The sequence below is a fragment of the Triturus cristatus genome, chromosome 5_1 (genome assembly GCF_964204655.1).
Source record: "Triturus cristatus chromosome 5_1, aTriCri1.1, whole genome shotgun sequence".
Classification (NCBI taxonomy): domain Eukaryota; kingdom Metazoa; phylum Chordata; class Amphibia; order Caudata; family Salamandridae; genus Triturus; species Triturus cristatus.
Window position 1 is genome coordinate 399,462,270 of NC_140587.1, and position 24,072 is coordinate 399,486,341.

Genomic DNA, 24,072 nt, shown 5'->3' on the forward strand with positions numbered 1-24,072 from the left:
CACCAGTGCCGGACCTCATGCTTTAGAGCTTTTCGAGACTCTTACTAGCCTGAACCTCACCCAACAGGTCACCCAATCCACCCATATTAAGGGCCATATTTTGGATCAGATCTGGACTTGTAACCTGGCCCTGTCCCAGCCAGTTATCTCTTCTTGTGTCTGGTCAGATCACCACTTAGTAAATACCATCATCACTATTGCTGGACGGACTCTTGCTCCCCTGATGGCCGGCGGCTCCTCACGTAAATGGAGTACTTTCGACTCTCAGGGCTTTCTCATAACCCTGGCTGACACTCGGCCAGCTTTCAACTCCCCTGATAACATCGAAGGAATAGAACATGACATCGGTTCCTGGCTGAAGTCAGCCAGTGACCTTAATGCCCCCCTAACCAAATTCCCCCCAACTAGACATCACAATTCCCACAGGTGGTTTTCTGTTGACCTCAAGCAACAGAAAACAAAAACCCGCCAGCTGGAACGTATCTGGAGACGTGATTATTCCAACGTAGCCAGGCAGTCCTACATGACTGCACGTAGGGAATATAAATCGGCCATCATTGCAGCAAAAACAGAACACTTCTCTATCAGGATTTCGTCCGCAGCAAATAAATCAAAAGAGGTGTTCAAAGTAATGAACGAACTCACTACCGACGACAGAATTCTCCCAGCCCAAACCCCCACGCAAGAAGCTTGTGACACCCTTAATCTCTATTTTTTGGAAAAGATTGAAAAAATTAAAAACTCTATACCTTCCCTACCCCAGTCACTCACACCGAACTTTCCCTCTGACAACTCCCTCACGTTTTCTACCTTCCCTACCTTGGACGCACTCTCATTGGCGGAACTCGCCATCCGTGTGAAATCTGGCTCTCCTAACGACAGCTGTCCACCCTCTGTATTGCGGAGTATCTGTCTCAGCTTACCTGACTGTGTTTTACCCCTGCTAAATGGCTCGCTCAACAGAGGCATTGTCCCCAGCCCTTTTAAGGAGGCTACCCTCTTGCCCCTCCTTAAGAAACCCGGTGCTGATTCTGCACAACCGTCGAACTATCGTCCCATTTCCCTTCTCCCCTATTTCTCAAAACTTTTGGAGGCTCATGTTACTTGCTGCCTCTCCAACTTTATTGAATCTTCTGGTTATCTTGAGCCTAACCAGGCCGGCTTCAGGCCTGCCCACTCTACTGAGGCTGTCATCTTGGCAGTCTTGGAGACACTTAGGAGGAACGCAGATGCAGGAGTCTCTCAAGCCCTTGTACTTCTGGATTTGTCCGCCGCATTCGACACGGTGGACCATGACATCCTTCTCCACCGTTTCAGGCAAGCGGGCATCCAGGGCTCCGCACTTAAGTGGGTTGAGTCCTTTCTGACTGGCAGAACTCAGGCCGTCCGCTTAGGCCCTTACACTGCAACCAAAACGCCCGTGGTCTGCGGAGTCCCTCAGGGCTCCTCCCTCTCACCGCTCTTGTTTAATTTATACCTCAGGCCCCCGATTCAATCCCTCCAGAAATGGGACGCAGTTGTCTACAACTACGCCGATGATCTTCAGATCATCTTCTCCCTTAATTCCCCTCACGACATCAAAACATTTCATTCCGTGATGATTCATATTCAATCCTGGATGAACCAGAATCAATTGAAGCTAAATCCCGGAAAAACTGAGCTTCTCCTCCCTGGACTCAGTCACATCCACTGGGGACCACAGTTCTGGCCCTCGGAGCTTGGTCTCCCTCCAGCCCCGGTCAAATCAGTGAAGAGCCTGGGAGTGATTATTGACTCCGAATTATCCCTTAAAAATCAAGTGGGTGCGGTCATTTCATCATGCATGTATCAGCTTCGGAAGATTCGTAAAGTTCGTCATCTACTTCCACCTGCCGCACTCACCCAAGTCGTCATTTCACTTGTGCTTTCCCGGCTGGACTTCTCGAACTCCCTCTATTATGGCCTCCCACAATCTCTGTTATATCGCCTTCAGATAGTTCAGAATCAAGCGGCCCGACTCATTCACAAAACCCCCAGATGGCAATCGGCCAAACCTTTACTTCATAAATTACACTGGCTACCAATAGGCCAGAGAGCAGCCTTTAAGGTGGCCTGCCTCACATTTAAAGCTCTCCATTGCCCCGGCCCCGCGTTCCTCAAATCCTTAATCATCCCTCATCACCCAATACGCAACCTTCGATCTGCTTATCGCCACCTACTTGTCACCCCCAAAACTAAAACAAAGAAATTCGGTGGTCGCCGCTTCTCTCACTTGGCTCCCAGTCTCTGGAACCCTCTTCCTCTCCTCATCAAATCCACTCCCTCCCTCTTGAACTTTAGGAAGTTATTAAAAACTCACCTCTTCCCTCTTTGAGTCTAACCTATGCGACTCTCGCCTTTTTTCGTCCCTCACTCTCTCTGTCTTAACAGCGCCAGAAAGCCTTTGGTGTCAGCGCGCTTTACAAGTCACACTTAAGATAAAGTATAAGAGGTCCCAGCTATCTTGAAGTCTAAAATTAACTGACTATCTTAAAGCAATGATGCCTCCTTTAGCAACTAATCATTCATACACCATTCTGAGTTATAGCAACATAGCCACTCAAACCAGTGTGTCCATTACCATGACTGATGTGCAAGCAAGCCTTCAGAGGCACTCATCCGAGCTGCTAGGAATATAGATGTAGGAAAAGGAGGCTCTTAGAACTGGCATCCTTGATGTGGTTATCCCTAACGTTTTGTCTTCAGAGCTTTTTTTTGCTGACTTCACTTTTGCTGGCCTTAGGATTCTGCACACTTTACCACTGCTGACCAATACTCTTTCCCGAAAACGTGGTAACATTGGCTTATCCACAATTGGCACATTTAACTTACTTATAAGTCCCTAATACAGTGCACTACATGTGCCCAAGTCCTGTAAATCAAATGCTACTAGTGGGCCTACATCACAAACTGTACCACCCACTTAAGTAGGCCTTCAAACATGTCTAAGGCCTGCCATTGCCGAGCCTGTATGTGCAGTTTACACTGACTTTCAACCAGGCAAAATAAATCTTTTGCCAGGTCCAAAACTTCATTTGTAATACATAAAAGTCACCCCCAAGGCATGCCCTAGACAGCCCAAAGGTCAGGGTGCAGCGTATTTAAAAAGTTGGACATTTACTTTTAAGTTTTACATACCCTGGTATTGAAAAACTCAACGTTTTTTTCACTGCTGCAAGACCTATATCTCTAAAAGGAAAACACTAGAATAACTTATTACATTTTATAAGTGTAATTTCCAAATGGGAAGATATAAGTTATTCAAGTATACAGTAGCTAATAAAATGAGGTGGAGCAACTAAGAACAGTGTATATAGATTTGATGGGTGAGTGATTTCTAACACAATTGACTTCCATAACACTGATGGTAGTTGGTGAAAGAAACAAAGAATACTGGGATATGCACCTCAAAAGAGACAATTCATTTTAGTATGCAGCCCCTTCCAAAGAATGATGTATCTTACATTTCAAAAGTGAAAATGGCATTAGAGCAGTAAATGTCACCTTGGAGATCACCAAATATGATTAAACAAGACAAAGAACATTTACAAAACAGACCTCATTACAGTCATGGATAAGTCTTTCAACACTGTATATTACTTATCAAGCAAGGAAGCCTTGAATCTGACTTTCTTCCTACATTTCTACCTTAAGATTTTCCCACAGAGAAGGCCAACACATTTTTTGTGGTCTCAGAGAGTGACACTCCGCTCATCCCCTCCCTGTCCGTAGAACCCACAAACACCAAAATCAACTTCCACAGGTGCATGACCAGTGTCGCCAGCAGGATGCAAAACAACTGCCTCAAGCTCAACACCGACAAAACCGAGGTACTCCTCTTCGAAGCGCAACACATCCCTTTGGGACCATTCCTGGTGGCCAGCAGAGCTTAGCCACCCCCCCATCCCTCCCTTGACCATGCTTGGAACCTTGGTATCATACTTGGCAGCAAGCTCATCATGAAAAAACAGATCAACGCAGTGTCCTCAGTCTGCTTCCTCACTCTCTTCATGGTTCGGAAAACCTTTAAGTGTCTCGCCATCAGCACCAGACGCACCATCACTCAGGCCCTCGTCACAGCAGCCTGGACTACAGGAACACCTCTACACTGGCGCCACCTCTCAGCTGCATAACAGACTTCAGACCATCCAGAACGCAGCAGCCAGGCTTTAGTCCTTGACCTCCTGAGGCGAACCCACATCACCCCTCACCTCAGACCACTCCATTGGCTCCCCGTCCACAAGAGGTGCAAGATCACAATGCTGACCCACGCCTACAAGGCCCTGCACTACGAAGAACCAGCCTACCTTAACCACAGGCTGAACTTCCACCAACCGTCAGACATCTGAACTCTGCATCCCTCTCCCTCGCCCACACGCCCCGCTTCCGCCAAAGCAGGAATGGCAGCCGCTCCTTTTGCCACCTGGCCGCCAAGACCAAGAACAGCCTCCCCCTCCACCTCCGGACATCCCCATCCCTCCAAGAGTTCAGAAGCAGGATAAAAATGCAGTCCGATTGAACAGGCCCAGCAGTAGCTATCCCCAGCGCCTGGATACCCTTACGGGTGATAAGCAGCGCTTTACAAATCTGTACTGATTCATTGATTGACAACTACTGCTGAATTGTTTTGGAAAAACATTGCCTTGAGGGGTGTACTCTTTGACTCACATTTCTTGTTTGGTACCTCCGATTCAGTACAAGTCTTCCCCAAATAAAAAATAAAACACATTACCTCAATTGGGTTGAACTTCACGCAGGATATGCTGTCAACGCCCCATGTGAAGGATCTCATTGGAGTGCTCCTCTGCTCATCCCATATGTCTACCTGCTGCCCGCACGTAGCATATACCGCTTCTTTCCAATGGTGATCAACCCCTGTGTATACAGTCTGTAAACACAATTAGAATCAGTGACAAACTATTCATATTTAAGTCTAAATGGAAGTTAGAAAAGTACATGCTTATGAGAGGGCTGATCACAACTTTTAGTGGCTCCTGTCCTGATTTTACATTGGAAGGCACTATCCAGAAATACAACTGCAATGTCTGCATCCCAGTGCTTAAATTTAGTTTGATGTAAGTCTAGTAATCTGCCCTTACAAATGTGCCCACAACCTTATAAATACTACTGGCCACTGGAGGCATTCATCATCTTAATAGAGATGCAGTAACACTTTTTCCACCAGCCAGACTCACCTTTTGCAGAGTTCCGAATGAAAAAAGTGACAAGCATGGAGATGCATAAATAAAATAATCTGGCCCTAGTTCGGGATGTGATGCTCGACTCCCAGACTCACAGCTCTTGTGGCAGGTGAGGGAGCTCTGGAATTCACACCACATATCATAGTTGAGGAAGCTAAATAAATGGGCAGTCAAGTGGCCACACCAACAGATGATGAAAAGGGACAGGTTGCTCTAAAGCATGGGTACTCCCAAACATTGCCCAGGGGCCACAAAGTACAGTGTTTGGTGTGGCTGAGGGCCGCACTGATGCCAGCAGGGTGGCGGCAGGGGGCCTGGGTGGGTCAGGGATTGTGCAAGGAGGTCTAAAAAAAAAAACATTTTATAAAAGGGCAAGCATTTATTTGCAGGTTAATAAATGCTTGAACATTCATTTAAAAAAAATTTCTGAATGTTAGTGCTCAGTAACTAAACAGCAACTCATGCGGCTGTTCACCAGGGGGCCGCACTTTGAGTATCAATGTACTGCTCTAAAGGCTGCACAAACTGCTGTTAATTCTTGTAATTTTTTTTAAGATTTTATTTGGGCTATCGTATACAAAAAAAAAAAAAAGAGAGGTACAAATCATTTGCATTCTTCGTGTCGTAGTGCCTTCCCCTTGGCCTTCCCCCTATTTCACTTCGCCCCGTGCCATGCCGCCTCCAACGGCACCCGCTCCGCCCTCCACTGTAGGATGAGGACTTCCTTAGTGTGCAGAAGGACCAGGTCAGCGATGCGTGTCCTCACCTTGTGTCGCATCCTACGCTTTAATATCCCAAAAGCTTCCCACAGGTTGATGTCTGTACATTCAGCGACCTGTTGTAGTACAGTGTGGATGGAGTGCCAGTAAGAGGATAAGGCTGGACAGGACCACAACATGTGCTGTAGCTCTGCAGAGACCAACCAGCACTGGGGCCAAGTAAGATGTGCATGAGGGAAAAAGAGGTTGAACTGCGTTGGCGTCAAATAGGCCCTGTGTAAGATAGCAAGAGGTATACTTTTAAACCGGGCACTTCTGGACACTTGTTGAGGAAATTCCAGAGCCAGTTCACACTCTTTGTCATGTATCATCCTCCCATTTGCCTCTCAGAGTTGCCACTGGTACCCTGTGTGTTCCCAAAAGTCCTTATATATCCACATTATTAAGTGGCGTCCTCTCCCCATGCAATGGAGTCTTTGTAACGGAGTTCATCTGGGGTTGTTCGTCTTGTGTGAACCAGAGGGTTTGACATGCATTGTGCAGCTGCCTGTATGTGAGAAACTGCCCACGTGGAATACAATGTTCTGAGACGTGTTGGTCAAAGGTGAGGAGGTGTCCATTAGCAAAGAGATCCCCCACTGTGCCTAGCGATAGCTCATGCCAGCCCACCAAGCTGGAGGAGAGGTAGGCGCCAGGAAATCGCAGCAGGCCCAGCAGAAGGAGCGCTGGGGCGTATGATGGAATGTGGCGCATGATATACTAAACCCTTGCAAGGCATTTGCGGGCAATTGTGACTTCTAGGGAGCATGCGGCTCAGGTTGTAGTCTGGGGGAGCATGAAATTTTGAAGCATAGATACCGTAAGGAGTCCGGATCCATTGCATGTCTCTCCATTTAGCCGCCCCGCTAGCCATTACAACAACCACTGTAGTTGTGCCGCTAATTAGTATGCCTCGAACGATGGGGCACCAAGCCCTCCTCTGCTGACTTAGAGCTGTAGATTTTTTTGCCCGATTCGGTGATGCTTGTCTCCACAGATCAGCTCCCCTAGCATGGTGTTGAGGTCCAGGAAAAAGCTCCTTGGGGGAATAACGGGGACGTTTACAAAGTAGCACAGTAGCAGAGTTAGGATGATAATTTTGGATAAGGCTATATTCCCAGTTGTAGCTAAGGGCAGAAAGGGCTCTCTCAAAGTTTCCTTCATAGAGATTGGCTTTGGAGCAATAGACACAGACTCTGAGGTAGCGGACTACATTGCTTTTCCAACTCAGTCCGGTGTCTGTGTCTAACCTTGCATTGTGGCTGAGCAAGTACATATACGCCTTGGCCCAGCTGACTCGAAGACCTACCACCTGTGCAAATGTATGAAGAGTATCATGGATGGGGAGAGGTCTGAGCAATTTGGGGGATCGTAATGCATGCATCTATGTCATCTCTGAGGGCGTTAGAGATGTGCGGGAAGGTGAGTGCAGTCAGTAAAGTGTCAACTGTGCCATCGCCCGATGAGGGTGATGTCTTGTATATGGAGGAGTAGTATTCAAAGAAAGCGTTTAAGATGTCTCACTGTGTGTAGGCTATCTCCAGAAGGTTGGGATAGGCAACCAGATTTGTCTCGGCTCTCAATGCGTCTTGGCTATTTAGGCACTGAGATCGAAGCACCTGCTATGATAGGGTTTAGGCCTCAGTCAGCAAAGGGTATTTTGAGGCATCCTGGACCAAAGCCCTTTCAAGTGAGGGTAAAAGTATCTCAGCTTCTCTGATCTCCCACTCAAGTACTTTGCGGACCCCTACCACTTCTTGCAGACAGATCCCTCTCGTAACCATATTAAACTTGTACCACTCAAGTGCCCTACTAGACACTGCAGCATGATTCCCCTTGAAGAAGCGTCTGATATGTGACTCCTGGATGCATAAAATGCCTTGGGGCGCTAACCGCATGGGTGGGATTTGGGGATGCAATTGTTGGTATAACAAATTTACAATAGGGACATTGCAAGGTTTCTGCCAGAAATATAACCGCTACACGTCCCAAAAAGCCTGGCTGATGGTCATTGCGTGATTCAAGTAGCACTAAGTATCCATGTTGATGTGGATTTGGGCACTAGCCACCAAATCAATTTCAAACAATGCTATTCCCAGTCAGTTATGAGAAAAGGAGTTGGTTCTGAAGAATTACACATTTGTTATTTAACCATCTATTTGTGGCAGTACAGCTGGCCAGAAATGGTCTTCAGTACAGTGGTCTCTGCATGTTGCCAAGGGATTCTTGCCTTATCCAATAAGAGTCGACGGAGGAACATATGTGAATGTAGAAAGACTACATATGATCATTGACAATAATATGTTTCAAAAGCAGCCAAAGAACAGCTATATTACCTTTCCAAGTATTGTGTGTAGAGGTTCCTCTTCCTCTCCATATCCTGGGGTATCCATTTTCCAATGTTTCACAGTTTTATCATCTCCAACCTAGATATGTTATACAAACACACACAATGAGAAAGTTTAACACAAGATAAGGGGATGTTCACCTGTGAAGGAAACCTATTGCTTCTACATGCAACTGTCGAGCTTTGTTCAATTGCTCAGTTAGGATAGAGTCCTAAATCCAACAACATGATTGATTGATTGATGTGGAACTTATATAGCGCAACTATCGCCCTACGGGCATCCTGGCGCTTTAGACTGATGGTCAACATCAAGGTGGCAGAGGAAGGGACACGGAACCTGCCTCAATTAAGCTTTGGGATAGACCGAACAAGGAACGGCTTCGAAAACAGACTGGCATGTCTATCTGGACCAAACACCTTCTCCAATGACGGTCTTCAGTAACAATGGGTCACAAGTCTTCCGTGTTTCAGCCACCAATACTCTATAACTCATGCAATATCTAGCATTAGGCTAACTTGGAGACCCTAATGAATTCATTTGGATCAATCAGAAACTATTCCTAGTTTGTGGTTAAATATATCACAGTGGATTTACTTTCTTGTTATTCAAGTGTCCCTAGCTACATAACTTACAAAACATGCCACTCTTGCCACATGACTGTTGTAAATGTATTGTAAAACCTACTTACTGATGGGCACGACCAACCAACACACCTTAGCAGTTTCCAGCTGCTCAAGTTTACCCAATACTTCAGTGCATTTGACTACTCCCTGAATCTTGTTTTGTGTATTGTGAGAAATTTCCAAACTCTGAAATACATTGGCTTGATTCTTCCTTCCTACTCTCCTAAAAGTCCCTTCACATATTTGTATTAATTCTGGGATAACAGTGACTTTCTATGACAAGAGTAGCCAGGTGAAGAGTTGACTACATTCTGACTGTGATTAAGGACAGTAATCTCAATACGGTAAACACATACTTACCGTAAAAAAAGAGGTACCACAAAAGCGGGCACACATCCCACGCACAAAGCCCTCATGTGCTTGTATAGTTCTGACACACTCCCTCTTGGTCAAGTTCCAAACCTTAACCTAAAACAAGAAAGCCAAATGCTGGTTATACATATAAGTAAAAAGAAGCAATAAGCATAAGAAGAACAAATAATATATCAGAGATGTACATTAGCTACAGTTCAAACAATTTGAACTAATAATGATATATTCTCCTAAATTAGATTCATTTTCAGGAACTCAAATTAGGGTTTCAACATACTTCATTTTGTTTACTGAATACACATCTTGGTTTCAAACATTTAACTATTAATAGGGACATAATTAACCAGGATTGCTAGCCATCTTTAAAATAAGAATTTCTTTTACTGCACATATGTCTGAGCTGCAGATAACTTGTTTGAAAGCAGACCGGAGATTCAGACTTTCACACATGCAAGACTGATAAACAGACTCTTTTGAAGTATAATAATCTAAGTTTGTGTGATTGCATGAAATTAAAACAGGGGATTAATCGCAGTATGAGAACGCTTGGCAAGAGTCAAATTCCCAGATACAATTCTACATTCTGTGGCATGGTTTGTTAAGACACAAGATTATATTGTGGGTGTTCATATATGGAAATCCATACCAGTGAGTAGATTTTGCATTGCGCTAGTGCTGGTGATTGCTTATTTACTATTTGTTTTCACTGTTTTGCTAGTATTAGATGTGAGTGGCATTGAGGTGTGTTTTGGGTATGTGAGGAGACAGCAGTTAGAGTTGTCACTTGTGCTCGAGTATGCTAGTTTGCACAATTTGAGAAGTTTTTCCTAATGTTCTCTGGCGTTGGAACCAGGAATGTGGATAGATCATGGTGTCCCTGGGCTGATGGGCAGATCAATGTATTTCATTAGTCCTAGGTTGCCGCTGTGTATTTTGCCGGGAAAGAGAACTTATATTTCATTTGGTGATATTCATATGCCTGTGAGGCCAGGGAATTAATGATTATTCTTACAAATAGAACGTAGATAGGCAGGCAGAGAGTAATGAGCATTCTAATAATTTGGGTAGGATTCAGGAGGATACCAAGCAAGTAAGTAATTTTCAGACTGTCCCTGGAGAAAATAGTGGAGCGCAGCAGCATGTGAGCTGTTGGGAGACCACTGTTTTCCTTTGCATGAGAATCAGAATCCAGTTTATCATGTACTGGGAGATGTGAGCCATATTCACTGTTGAGGATACAACCGTGGACAGGTCTTACTGTGTGTCCTCTCTGAACTCAAAAACACTTTCATAAGGGTGTGACTGTCACCGACCTGCACCTGCTTGTGTGCTCCCTTCACTTTGCTAGATGTGTTGTTAGGGTGGGTGAGTTGGGTGCAGAGGTAGGTGTTTTGTAATGGGATAGGTGTGTTCTATTGTGAAATCCTGTCTTTACTGGTGTCATGTAGCCGGACTGGCAAGAGAAGTAGCTGGGAAGGGGGTATACTATTCCATTATGTACCTTTTCAACAGTAAAGAAGAACCATTTCATGTATAACTTCCAAGGTCATCCAGATTCCAGGATGCAGAATGCAAAGACATTCCTTGTGACAACTGCTGGTTGAGGCTTCACCTGTTTACAACTTCAGTTTACTGTGGGCTCGGTTGTGGGCTGCTCAACAATCAAACCTGCAGGGTCGTTATAAATGTAATTATAAATTGCAACTTTCCCTAAGCCTATAAAATTGCGCCCAACGATTGACACGCTCCATCGTAAGGATTTCCCTGTGGTGGGGTACAGGGCCCGTCTTGTAATCTTTCAGAACATCTGTGCAAGCGCAAACAGACGTTATTGAGTGGCTTTTCCAGTTCTAGCATCTGTGATGTCCAAAGACCTGTTCTGCCACAGTGTCCGTCACCAACCAAGATCTTATCTTACACTACTTCGTCCGGATTATGTAGTTCCAATATTTAAACAGACATTACCCTTACCACGAGGAATGAAACCTTAAACCAGGCCTTTTGTTTAGCGCTAAACTGTGCGAGACACTCATATAGGACATAATCTGTTTGCCACTGACACTCCTATCCTTCTACAAGGCACTAAGACCCATGCATTTCAATACTCAATCTACTCTTCATATATCCAGGGCAAAATAAACAATCAACCACACCTTAACTACTGTCTTGCATCTCATCTTACTTTAACCTCACCAGTGTCCAACGTCATTGTAATTTGTTCTTGTTGTCTTTCAAGTATTCTAATTAAACAGATATTTCTATAGCCCAAACACCAGGAGCTACAGAAATATTTTAATAAATAAACAAAAAAATAAAAATCACAAAAACAAAAGATCACAAATATAACACTTATTTTCCAAATCAAAGTGTCTAAAAGACATTTCAAAAGTTATTCTAAATTTTACAGAACCAACACACAAAACTACAGTTGTCGCAAATAAAAGTAGGTGGAGTCAATATAAGAATCATGTTTTCGATTTGCTATATTTAACTTCTGATATTTCTCATAAAAATAAGTAATTACAATCGTACATCTAATATGGGGGAAAGAATCCTGCCTGCAGCAAAACAAATCTCCACAATTTAGCTCGGTTAGTCAGAGGAGTCTCACTTTAAAAGTTGTTATTTTAAGGAGCATGAATGATTTGTTGGTCTCCCACATAAACTGGTAATCCCATCTCAAGGAAAGCAGTTTAATTCTTTTCAAATTATGCAATAACTGGAAACGGTCACCTCAATCATCTGTGTAATGACTTGAGCAACTTTAGCCCAGAGAAAGGTTCAAGCGACCAAGTGCTTACATCACTAAGCCCAATTAGAAATATGCAATTACTTGTTACTGCGTGTAGTGACCCAAGAAAAGGCAAAGCTGGCATTGATTCACATGGCAGCACTGAGAGTCTTGCACTGCTGCGGTTCACAATGTACTTATTGTCGGAAACCTAACACAGTGTAATGGAAAAAGATGCAGTGCACTCACCTCGCCATCGCAGGCCCCAGAAAGGACGGTAGCCAAGCTCTTGGGGTGCTTAACCATGCAGTTCACGCCATCTCTGTGACCATCTAGCGATGCTATGAAGGGCTTCGCAAACACTCGCTCCAGCTTCGTAGCATTAAGAGCTCGTGTGTACTCTCTTGGCACTTCAAATGGATGAAGGGTTGGATCATAGTTCCTAGGAACTGAAGAAAAGGAAAAACAGAACATACAAATTCAGTGATACAAAACTAAATGTTTGCAACTCTCAATTTAAGTGGAAAGCTCTATGGTATCTATCTAGCTTTTAATTAGAATATTGACCCCAGGGGATTATGAAACGAGCCTCCCTTGACACTTTTCTTCTTTGCATCAGGAAGTGTCATCTTCATAGTTCCTGCCTTAGTGACACAACCTTGGTCATCAAGCTTTCTCGAGGCACTGATATACCTGTATTTATTCTGGGATCAGTGCTGTAATTACCAATGTTTACATTAGTCACACAGTACCAGAAAGACACGGTGAATGTAAAAATGCACGTCCTTCTTTGAATGCAGCTAAATACTACAGCAGTAATAGTCACTGTGGGGCATATTCTGAACAAGGTTTGGGTCTGAAGGTATCATCTACCAGAGAAAGAATCATTTGTGTTTGCAATTACCAAATCCAGAGGATCGGGATTTTCACAAATACCGACATCAGTAGGTAATCCTCCAGGTGGGCACTCGCTCCGTCTTTATACATTTACCAGAGCTGGGAATATGGGTGTCCTCGGGTGGGTTGGGGTAAATCAGCAATTGGAGCTTCAGTAATGAATGAATGATGAGATTTGTAAAGTGCTTTGCTGCTGCGAGTTTGTCCCCAGCTCTAGGCAAAAGCGGGGGGGGGGGGGGAGGGAGGGGGTCCCAACCACTTTAACCCATGAACAGCTAATTTTTCAGTTGTTTGTGGAATTTTTTTTTATCTGGAATAAATCTAAGGGATAAGGGAAGTTTGTTCCAATGTTTGGCTGCCAGCACCGAGCAGGCAGATCCGCCCCATTTCTTTTGTTTGGTAAAAGGGATGGCAGTAGACGGACGACTCTGCACCAAAGGGTCTTTTAGGACAACATGAAGTCATCCTGTCAAGTAGATATTTTGACCCTGTCTTTTTGAATGCTGAGTGCGCCACTGTAAGTGTTTTAAAAATAACTCTTTCCTTAACAGGAAGCCAGTGAAGCTGGCTGCAACACCAGGAGAACGAGATATGTATCGGGAGGTTCAACAAACAGCAGACTGCCACGTTTTGTACCTTTTGTAGTTTCTGCATGAAGAAGTCTGGGATACCAATGTACAGTATGTTGACATAGTCAAGTCTAGATAGGATCAGTCCCTGAACCACTCTTTTCTGGGCTTCCCATGGCAGAAATGTAAGACATTTCCTTAGCATCCTCAGAATCCAGCATGTCCTCACCCTACTTTCTTTTACATCTATCCCAGTCATCCAGTCAGCTTTCAGCTTCCTTGAAGACAGATTGGGCGTACATTCCCCACATTACCCTTTACAGGGGAAGAAAGACTGAACAGGGCAGACCACACCCCATTTTTTTACATAACTAAAAACATCACTGGTAATCTAGTGGTGTTTCCATTACCTGGGGCCAGATCAGCCACAAAAAAATGCCAAACTATCCCTCAGGGGCAGAAACCATAACCAAGAGATAAACCATGTAATGAAAGTGGAGGGGGAGCAACCATCTGGTAAGAGGCTGCTCCTACCCTGCACTTAAAAATCCCTGGTGATCTTGTTAAGTTTCTGCCCAGCAGGGGGCAAAACTACCACAAAAAAATGGTCAATCTTCCACAAAAGGAGGAAGCTATAGACAGACACAAACAATGAGGAGATCCTGGTCGCACATGCGGTGGAAACAAATAGCTTCCAGAGTGTTTGCAAGCAATTTGATGACATTGGCACACTATGTGTGTGCTGACTTAATCTCATTGAGGAAGGAGTCAGGGGCGGCAGCTATGACCTTCTACTGCCATCCACCATAGGGTATGATAGTAGTAGCCCAAGTGGGTGCTACTTCAGAGGGTGGATGCTTGGTTGTGACTTCCATGTTCACAAAACCCGATGAGTTATGCCCAGTCCATAGCACCCAAACAGTTACAAATGTAACTACAAAATCCAGAATAAAATCACTAACATCTACAGCATCTTTGCACACCAACCAGACCACAGGGATCTCACCGCAAACCTGCCCATCACCAACCAAGACAAACATCTGACCAAATGGAAAACTCTCACCAGAGAGGACACAGCATTGATCATGCAGACCATCCACTCAGGAGCCCTAACAGACCCATGGCCTCACCACATCTACTACCTTGGAGCATCACCCATCAGCAACCCCCACATAATCAGCACCTCCATCGCATCCATCAAATTCCTGGAAGACTGGAAGTATACAGCGGTCAACGCCCTCCTCAAGAAGCTGCCGACCGACCCGAGTCAACTGAGCAACTACCGGCCTATCTCAAAGTTCTGCTACCGAGCCAAAGTGATAGAGAACCGCATCAACAAGCAACTCACAACCCACCTTGAACACCACCACCTACTACACAACACTCAATCAGGATTTAGATTAAAACACAGCACTGAACAAGCACTCATCGCAGCCGCCGACAACATCAAGACTATCTTGGACAGAAGAGATCAGGGCCCCTCATCCTGCTCCACCACTCCGCAGCATTCAACACGGTCTCACACAACACACTCATCAGAAGATTCCACAAATTCGACACCCAAGAATATGCACGAAAGTTGGATCTGCCCCTTATTCATAGGAAGGACCCAAAACGTCAGATTGCCACCCTTCACATCACAGACTAAAAGCCTGATCTGCAGTGTAACCCTGATCTGCAGTTTACCCCAGAGATCATCTCTCAGCCCCACTCTGATCAACATCTACATGACTCCGGTCACCAACATCATCCAATCCCTAGGCATCACCCTCCTCTCCTACGCCGATGACTCCAAACTCGTGCTCTCCCTAACAGAAAAGACAACCACCACCAGAGTCAACTTCACCAATTGCCTGACCCTGGTAGAAGAATGGATGAGAACCAACTGCTTGAAGCTCAACTCTGACAAGACGGAGCACCCCTTGGGATGCAACCTGGTGGGCGACAGCGCTAAGAGCAACAGCAACTGACCACACCAGAAATCTGGGGTTCATCCTAGACGACAAGCTCAATAGGACAGCACAAGTCAACACAGTGAGCACAGCGGCTTCCGCATCCTACGTATGCTACAAAATATGTGGCTGCCACAGAACACCAGACTCATCGTCACGCAAGCACTTATCACAAACAGACTCATCTACCGGCTGAACACTTTACGCAGGAAAGTCCAAGCAGCTCCTCCACAGAATTCTGACCATCGAGAAACCCGCTGCAAGACTCATACTTAACTTACCACACCGCACCCACATCTCACCCCACCTCAGAGAGCTCCACTGGCTCCCCATTCACGAACGCAGCCATTTCAAACTCTTCATGCACACATACAAATCCTTCCACAACACTGGACCAGCATACCTTTACAGCTGCAAACACTTTCAGCAGCCTGTCGGGCAACTACGCTCAGCCTCACTCACTCCTACACCCCCCCACATCCACAAAAACAGAGCAGTAAGTCGCTTGCTCTCCCACATCAGACCCAAAACATGGAACTTCATCCCACAAAACATCAGAGCCTCCTCCTCACTTCTGGAGTTCCACAAGAAACTGAAGATCTGGCTCTTCGAATACCACCACGGGGACCACATGCCTCCACACCTGCTCAAGCGCCTGGATAACCCCACAGGTGATTAGTGCACTATACATATTGACATAATACAAAAGGTAATTATAATATGAAATAGGGAAAATAAAAATCATAAAAATCATAGATTAACCAGTCTTAAAGTCATTATTATCATTAAAAAGTCCATTCATTTTCTGCTTCTGATTTTAACAGCACCACACAAAATGTATGTAGCTGTTGAAAGAGAGAGGAAAACTAGTATGCAGCTCCTAAAATGTTTGCACCAGTAGAAACATTACATTTTGAATAATTTTTCAACAACAAAAAAAAAAACGATCAAAGTTAAATGTAAATCGGTTTGTTTAGAGTGGTCAACACGAAGAGCAGAGTCGGAGAGTCTCAGAAAAACTTGAGCTCTTAGGAAAGGACAACATATGGCGCACAATTCCCATTTTATATCTTATAAAAAGATAGTAAGACCTAACAGTGGGTTTGCTAATTTGCATTAGTTCCTTACATTAGCTTCTTTCTTCTTTTTTTCCCAAAATCTTGTATTTTCCTGTACTGTTCGGTGGGGTTGAAACAGCTATGGATGGCACAATTCAACACTAACATTTTTCACATAATTCAATCGCGTTCACCTGTAGTCTCCCTATGTAAATAATCTTTGCAACGAGCTGCTGACTTGGACCATATAGCAAGTCGCAGTAACAGAGTGGCAAGCTTGATTTCATCCGCAAGATATCTAAAACCTGCCTCCTCCTGACAAGAAAAAACAAGCATTGAAAATGCAATCGGTCTCGCCCTCGCCTAAGTTAAAGCAATTCGGTTTGCAATTAGGCGGCTTTTTAGCTTTGTACACACACACACACACACACACACACACACACACACATATATATATATGTGCATATGTGTGCGGGTAGAGAGGTAGACAGTGGTAGAGAGTAGTAGAGAGAGAGGCAGAGCGGTAGAGAGGGAGTAGTAGAGAGTGAGTAGTAGAGAGTGAGCAATAGGTAGTGAGTAGCGAGTAGTAGAGAGTGAGTAGTACATAGTAGTAGAGAGTGAGTAGTAGATAGAGAGAGTAGTAGATAGAAAGTGAGTAGTAGAGTGAGTAGTAGAGAGTGAGTAGTAGAGAGAGGCAGAGCAGAGTGAGTAGTAGAGAGTGAGTAGTGGAGCGTAGTAGAGAGAGTAGTAGTGAGTAGTAGAGAGTGAGTAGGACATAGTAGTACAGTGAGTAGTAGATAGTAGAGAGAGAGCAGTAGAGAGTGAGTAGTAGAGAGAGTGTAGTAGAGAGAGAGTAGGAGAGAGTAGTTGAGAGTGAGTAATAGAGAGCGAGTAGTAGAGAGAGAGTAGTAGAGAGTAGTAGAGAGTGAGTAATGCTCCTCAGCCTATACCTGTTTTGTGCATGTAAGAGGGGCATCTACCACGCATGTGCCGATTTCAGTCTTATTCATTTTGTGGTACACACCCAGCGACCGTTTTTCATCGTTTCACTAACTAAATCTTCGGATGCCATACCGGTGATGTGCAACGCGTGACTGTGTGAACTGCACCTCATTCGTAGTGTGTTTCTCATACTGCGTTTCTGTCACCTAGCCTAGTTTAATTGAGTTTATTTCCATTCATTAAAACTTGACTTATTCCAATTACTAATGTCTGGAAGAAGTCATTCACACAAGCAGCCTCCAAAATTTCTAGATAGTCCCGGAAACCCCAAATTAGAGTGTAAACATTGGTTCAAAGTATTTAAGATCTATCTAGTGGCTATTGACAGAGTGGATTACAGTCCGACAAGGAAACAAGCCATTTTATATAGTTGTTTGGGCACTGAAGGGCAAAAAGTCTTTGACAATCTACCTGTGATCCCCATTCCTGCGGGAGAGGCTGCTAGTGATGCCTGGGGTGTTTTTGTGGAAGCTCAGAAAAGACTTGAAAAACAATTTACTGCTGTACCTAATGTTGTGTTAGGGCATTTTAAATTCTATTCCAGGAAACCGTCGCCTGAAGAGAGCATTGAACAATATGTAGCTAGTTTGCTTATATGGGCCAGCACTTTTTGTTTTGCAAAACGCTAGTGACTAATACTTAAGGGATCATATTGTACTTAATTGCCATTCAAATCAAGTACAAGAGCACCTTTTATGTTGCACTAGCCCTACTTAGGAACAAACTGTTAATATTGCTCAAGGAATTAAATGGTCCGTTTCCTCTGTTAAGGCTTTAACACATGAATCGCCTGCATCCAGTATGTCAAACAGTACAATAGTACACAAGTGAATGCAGTGAAGATTATTAGAAGTAATAAGGTTAACAAACCCAATGTTTGTTACAGGTGCGGCTCTTATAACCACTTAAGTAACAATACAAGTTGTCCTGATATGGGTAAAAGGTGTAACAAATGTAGGAAGATAGGTCATTTTATAAAGGTATGCAGTTCTACCTCCAATGCTGTTAGAGCGAATTGCGTGCATAACGTTTGCCAGCATCTTACCTACGAGAGTGATGAAAGTGTCAACAATGTCAAAATATAGACTTTAGAAGCCAAACTTTCAGATGTTACTATGTCTACACCTAAACAGGATGCTGCAAATATTGCTAGGAAAAACGGTCCATTTTGCAAGGTCTCCATAGGTATTGTGAGTTTACAAATCATGGTGGACTCCCGTAACTATGCTCTCAGAATAAACCTTCAAATTGCTTGGAGTAATAAGGTGCTAGAAACCACTGATATCAAAGCTGTAGCTTATGGTGAATCTGAGATCCTTACTATGGTGTATTTTGTGGATGTCTTAGAGTTCTCTGGCAGATCTATTACCATAAAAATGTACGTAGCTGTGAATGGACGTGATATCATGGGCTTGATTGACCAGGGGAGGCTTGGCATTGTCTTAAGACCGGGTACCACCATGACTGTTATGATTGTTGAAAGTGTTTCCTCAGCGATAGACAAAATTCTGCAAAAGTATCCTCAAGTGTTTTCTGACAGCATTAGTACGGTTAAAAACTTTGAGCATGAGATCGTGTTGAAACCGGGTGCCATTCCTATCAAACAAGGTCGGGGATGTTCCCCTTTCAATTAGGCATGATCTGATATTGCATTTAGATCAGTTGTGTGCAGAAAAGATAATTGAGCCGGTCAATGCTGCTGAATGGGTCAGTGCTGTGGTTATCGCAAAACAAAAATGGTAACATTCATCTATGTGCAGATTTACGTGCTCTGAACAAGAATATTTGAATTGATTGCTATCCCCTTCCTAAAATGAATGAGTTAATTTCTACCCTGAATGGGACTACTATCTTCAGCAATATTGACCTCAGAGCGGCGTACCATCAAGTCAGACTTAAAAAAAAAAAAGAGTACCAAGCCCTTTGCACTTTCATCTCACCATTTGGTGCTTTGAAATATTTGCAGTTGCCGTTCGATCTTGCATCGGCGGCAATGGTATTTCAAAAGCTTATGTTTCCCTTGTTCAAGGATGTGCAGGGCGTTTTCGATTTCAAAAACGATATCCTCCTATTTGTCAAGGGCATCCTTGAACACAACTGCATGTTGGACAGTGTGTTGAAAATATTGTCCAATCATGGGATGATGTGTCAAAAGATAAATGCAAGTTTCTGACTGACAATATGGAGTATTTAGGTCACCACGTAACTGCGCAATGTATTAAGCCAAAAGTGGATCTTATCAGAGCCTTGAAAGAAGTTCCTGCACCAACCAATAAAGAGGAGTTAAGGTCCTTTTAGGATTAAGTGATTACTATGCTAGATTTGTCAGTGGGTATGCCACCCTTATGGAACCACTTAAAAAAATGCTAAGGCAGAAAGAGAGATTTTCTTAGGGCATGATTGAACAAAATGTCTTCCAGGAAATAAAAAACATTTTGTCCAATGTTCCTGCTCTAAAGTCTTATGTAGGCGGTCATTAGTGTATCATAACTGTGGATACTAGTGCCATGGACCTTGGTGCTGTCTTGTATCAAAGAATTGGTTCATCTGAAACCATTATTGCTTTCGCCTTCAGACTATTGACCTCAACAGAAAGGAAGCATAGTACTATAGGAAGAGAAGCACTTGCTTGTGCATAGGCAATCGCTAAATTCAAAACCTATGTTTGGGGGACTGCATTCACTCTATGCACGGATCACAAGCTTCTTATGTATTTGGTTGGAGACAAAGGAACATCTTGTGCCTCTTCTAGACTTATCAGAATTTTGTCTAAACTACAAGAGTACAATTTTGATGTTATGTATATACTGGGTGCTACCAATTCCAGGGCTGACTGCATATCTAGGTTACCTGTTCCTTTGGTGGGAACTCACGACATTGACTTATTTGAGAATGAATACATCGTTGTTAACGTAGATGTAGTACAGCTGTGCAAAGGTACTATTTCCGAATCAGAGTGGGTTAAAGCATGTTGCAATGATGCTATTTTGAGTAGGGTGAAGGAATTTGTTCAACAGGGTTGGCCAAACGTTAAGAATCTTAAAGGGGACCGGTTTGTATTTTGCCAACTAGCTGACCAACTTACAGTTGAAATGATATTCTTATGAGGGGTGACTAAATCGTTTTGTGTCTTTGCAGCTGCGCCTCTATTTTTCGGAGTGAGTCAGACAGTTGCTTTCATATGCTCCTCAAAATATCCAGGATTGACGTCCCTAATGACGATCTGAACGCTTGGTCCTCCAGTGCTGCTGGTTGGAGTCGCCATGTCGGGACCGGGGGTGTGGGGGGCCTACTGTCCAGTTGAGTTGCAATAGCTGGGGGGCGTGATCGGACTGTGTGTTTCCCAGGTACTCTATCTTCTGGATGAGTGGGAACAGGGCTTGTGAACCCACTATACAGTCAAGTCAACCTAGAAGTTACTAGATGACATGCATCAGATCCCTGATGAAAGAGAAGTATACCTTCTGGTCCTATTAGATTTATCAACAACGTTCAACATAGTGGAACATAATCTCCTACTTAAGACCCTAGAACTTAGGATGGGTCTTAGGGGAATCTGTTCTGAGCCGTTTCAGTTCCTTCCTGGGAACTCTGAAACTTTACATCAGTACAGAGAGAATGAATGAAGAGTTCTGCAAGGTTTCATGCTCTCCCCAATCCTATTCAATCTTTACGTGGAACTACTCAAAATGATCCTGAACACCACAGGCATTCACGAGACACCCAGCTTTACATAAAAGTACCTTCAGTCCAAGACTTACACACCTTTCATATGGGCCGGAAATCAATTCACGACAGGACGAGCATGCACTATCTGAGACTAAACTGATGAAAAATGTAATTCCTTCTCATTTCTCTGGTATCAGCAGAAGAAAACCCACTGGACTCCTCTGTCATTATCAGCACAAGGAAACAAAACAAAATGGCACAATCTGTCAACCTGCTTCTCCACCAGCTTGCAAAAATCAAAGGCGTACTCTGCCCCAAATCAACTAAGATTCGCAGAGCATACTCTAATCACTTCAAAAATTGACTTCGGAAATACCATCCTATTTGGTATTCATTCACCAACTCTGGCCCAGCTCAAAGAAATCTTCCATTCTGCCGCAAGACTCATTCTGGAGAATATATGGTTCAACCATAATTCCCTAATTCTGAGAGACCTTCATAGGCTCCCTCTTAAAGCAAGGATCAAGCTCAAAATTGGATGAATCGCCTACAAAGCTTCACACTACCACAGACATTCCTTTTTATCCAATCCCAGCACAGAGTCAAGAGGTGTAAGACTATCAGGAAGCAAATCCTCCTTAACTCTAGAAACTCCCCTTAGAGGCCAGTGGGAGGGATGGATCCGGCCTCTTGAAGAGGAAGATTGGAGGGATGCACTGATGGCACCTAAGACAGTAACCACCTCATCCAGATTCCGTCTGGTTCAACTGTACCATCTACACGCTGCCTACCTAACACCAAAACACCTTTATATCGCAAGTCTGAAACCAACCGCATCATGTACACGCTGAGAACAAGACCAAGCAGACTTCTTTCATATGGTATGGGCTTTCCCTGTCATTGCACAATATTGGGACTCCATAGAAATGGAGCTCACAGAGGTTCTGGGCTGGGAGGTCCCACACAATCCATTAAATATGCTCTTGGGAATCACAGATGGAATAGACGGATCCAGAACTGATAAACAATTCCTTAATACAGCCATGATGGTGGCTAAGAGGGACATTGACATTGCTGCTAGCTGGATAAACCCTGTCTCGCCTAGTATAAAGAAATAGCGCTGGGGTGTGGACTGGTGCGCAGCACAGGAGAAGCTGATGCATGAGGCCAGAGGGTGTCCGGCTAAACACCGCAAGGTTTGGGGCAAGTAGCTGGGGCAGATAGAATAATAACACCTCATTTCAGAAACTGTGTTCACTATGTGGGATTCTAGAAGATCATGTATTGCAAGCAAGTACATCCTTTCCTGTATATGTAAAATGGAGACGTCCTATAACTGCCATAATATGCTGCATTTGATTACTGCTGGTACTTTCTTATTTAAAAAAAAAACAATAAAATTGATTTAAATAAAAAAAAACAAAAAAAAAACTAGAACTCCCAAATTCAAATCTTCGTTAGCTCTAAAACAATCCTTTCCTGATGCAGCTCCCAAATTCTAGAACTCCCTGCCACGTGAACTAAGATGCAACCACAACATTCTTCATTCGAAAAAGGTCTCAAGACTTTCCACTTCAAGTTATTCCTCAACCGAGAATACCTTTCTCCTGAGCGACCAGCACAGAAGATTTCCCCCTTGGTCACCCACTCATTTACTACTGAACATTCTCAAAGGCATTTTTGTATACAGATCTTCTGCTGGTACACTTTGTTGCCCCTAGTTCCACTCACTCCTCCTTGCCTTCCACATTCCCCCAAATTCTCTTCCATGTTGGTGCTAATGCAAAACTGTTGCTTTCTGTAAAGCGCTATAATTCCTGTTGAGGTGAAAATGAGTTATAAAAATAATTCTAATTAATTAATGAAAATCTAAACCTTCTCCAAGTTAAAAAGGGATTTCATGTTTTTAGTCAGTTGTAACTTCCTTACAGCATTCACTCTTAGTCCCTCTATTTTGCCAGCTGGCTACAGTCAGCTTCAAAGGAAAATACTGATTGCTTCCCTAGGTGTCCCTTAGAGTAAGGATCTTATTGGCCCACTATTTATACTGCGACAAACATGTCCCTCTCTTATTGCTGCACTGAATTGCAAGTAATTTGAATATGGGAGATTCCAGACCCCTGGACCTTTACTAATATGTAACGTGGGAAAGGTCACAGGTAGGTTTAATAAAATGAACCTCTGCCCTTGGGTTATTGTATGAAGGCATCTTCAAGAATCACAGGTATGCAGATAATTGCTCTATGCAATCCTGTCTCCCAGACACAATTGTCACTAGCTCACAGAGATTCTCCTGTCAAGTCCAAACATTTCAGAGATGACATCACGGGATGACTTAGCTCATTGTTTCTAAAACATTCCCTCCATAAGCAAGCACATTCAACATTCACATCAACAAACACCCAAGTGAACCTTAAGCAACAGGGCACATCAACGTAGATGTTTATGCTGCAAAGATAACGAGTCCCTGGCCAATGGTACCCGCTGTCCTTTCTGCTAAGTACAACATATAATTTCATTACAGTTCCGTCCAGGTACTCCACCTGTACATCCTGGAAACATACAATTAAAGTGTTAGCAGGGGCGTGTCCAGGATGGCAGCTGAGTGAGTAGCGTTTCTCAGAGCTCTGCCGGACACTTTTGCTTTCAGGTGGTATCTTTTTTTATTTATTTATTTATTTTTGAGTGAACAATCATATTGACATACACAGCTGCTCGCCTACAACCCTGAGGCCGGCTGCTTTGTCACCGATAATCGCTACACATCTCAGCTTATCCCACATCCCGGAGGTCAGGCATCACTGTCCTCCAATGCAGTAATTTGACATATCTATCAATGAGTGCAGCCCTGCATGTCATTACTTAGAGTCTTTT

The 24,072-nt window shown here is 43.8% G+C and overlaps 1 protein-coding gene across 1 annotated transcript in view; it reads right to left on the minus strand.

The window, feature by feature from the left end:
- The window catches only part of DCAF13 (DDB1 and CUL4 associated factor 13), a 350,429-nt gene that overhangs the window by 303,549 nt on the left and 22,808 nt on the right, over window positions 1-24,072 (minus strand). The window contains exons 2-5 of the mRNA XM_085605122.1: window positions 12,301-12,500; window positions 9,309-9,416; window positions 8,314-8,403; window positions 4,751-4,906 (exon numbers count right to left, since the gene is read on the minus strand). Coding sequence (XP_085461248.1) covers window positions 4,751-4,906; window positions 8,314-8,403; window positions 9,309-9,416; window positions 12,301-12,500 — 554 coding nt within the window. The remainder of the gene's footprint in view (window positions 1-4,750; window positions 4,907-8,313; window positions 8,404-9,308; window positions 9,417-12,300; window positions 12,501-24,072) is intronic.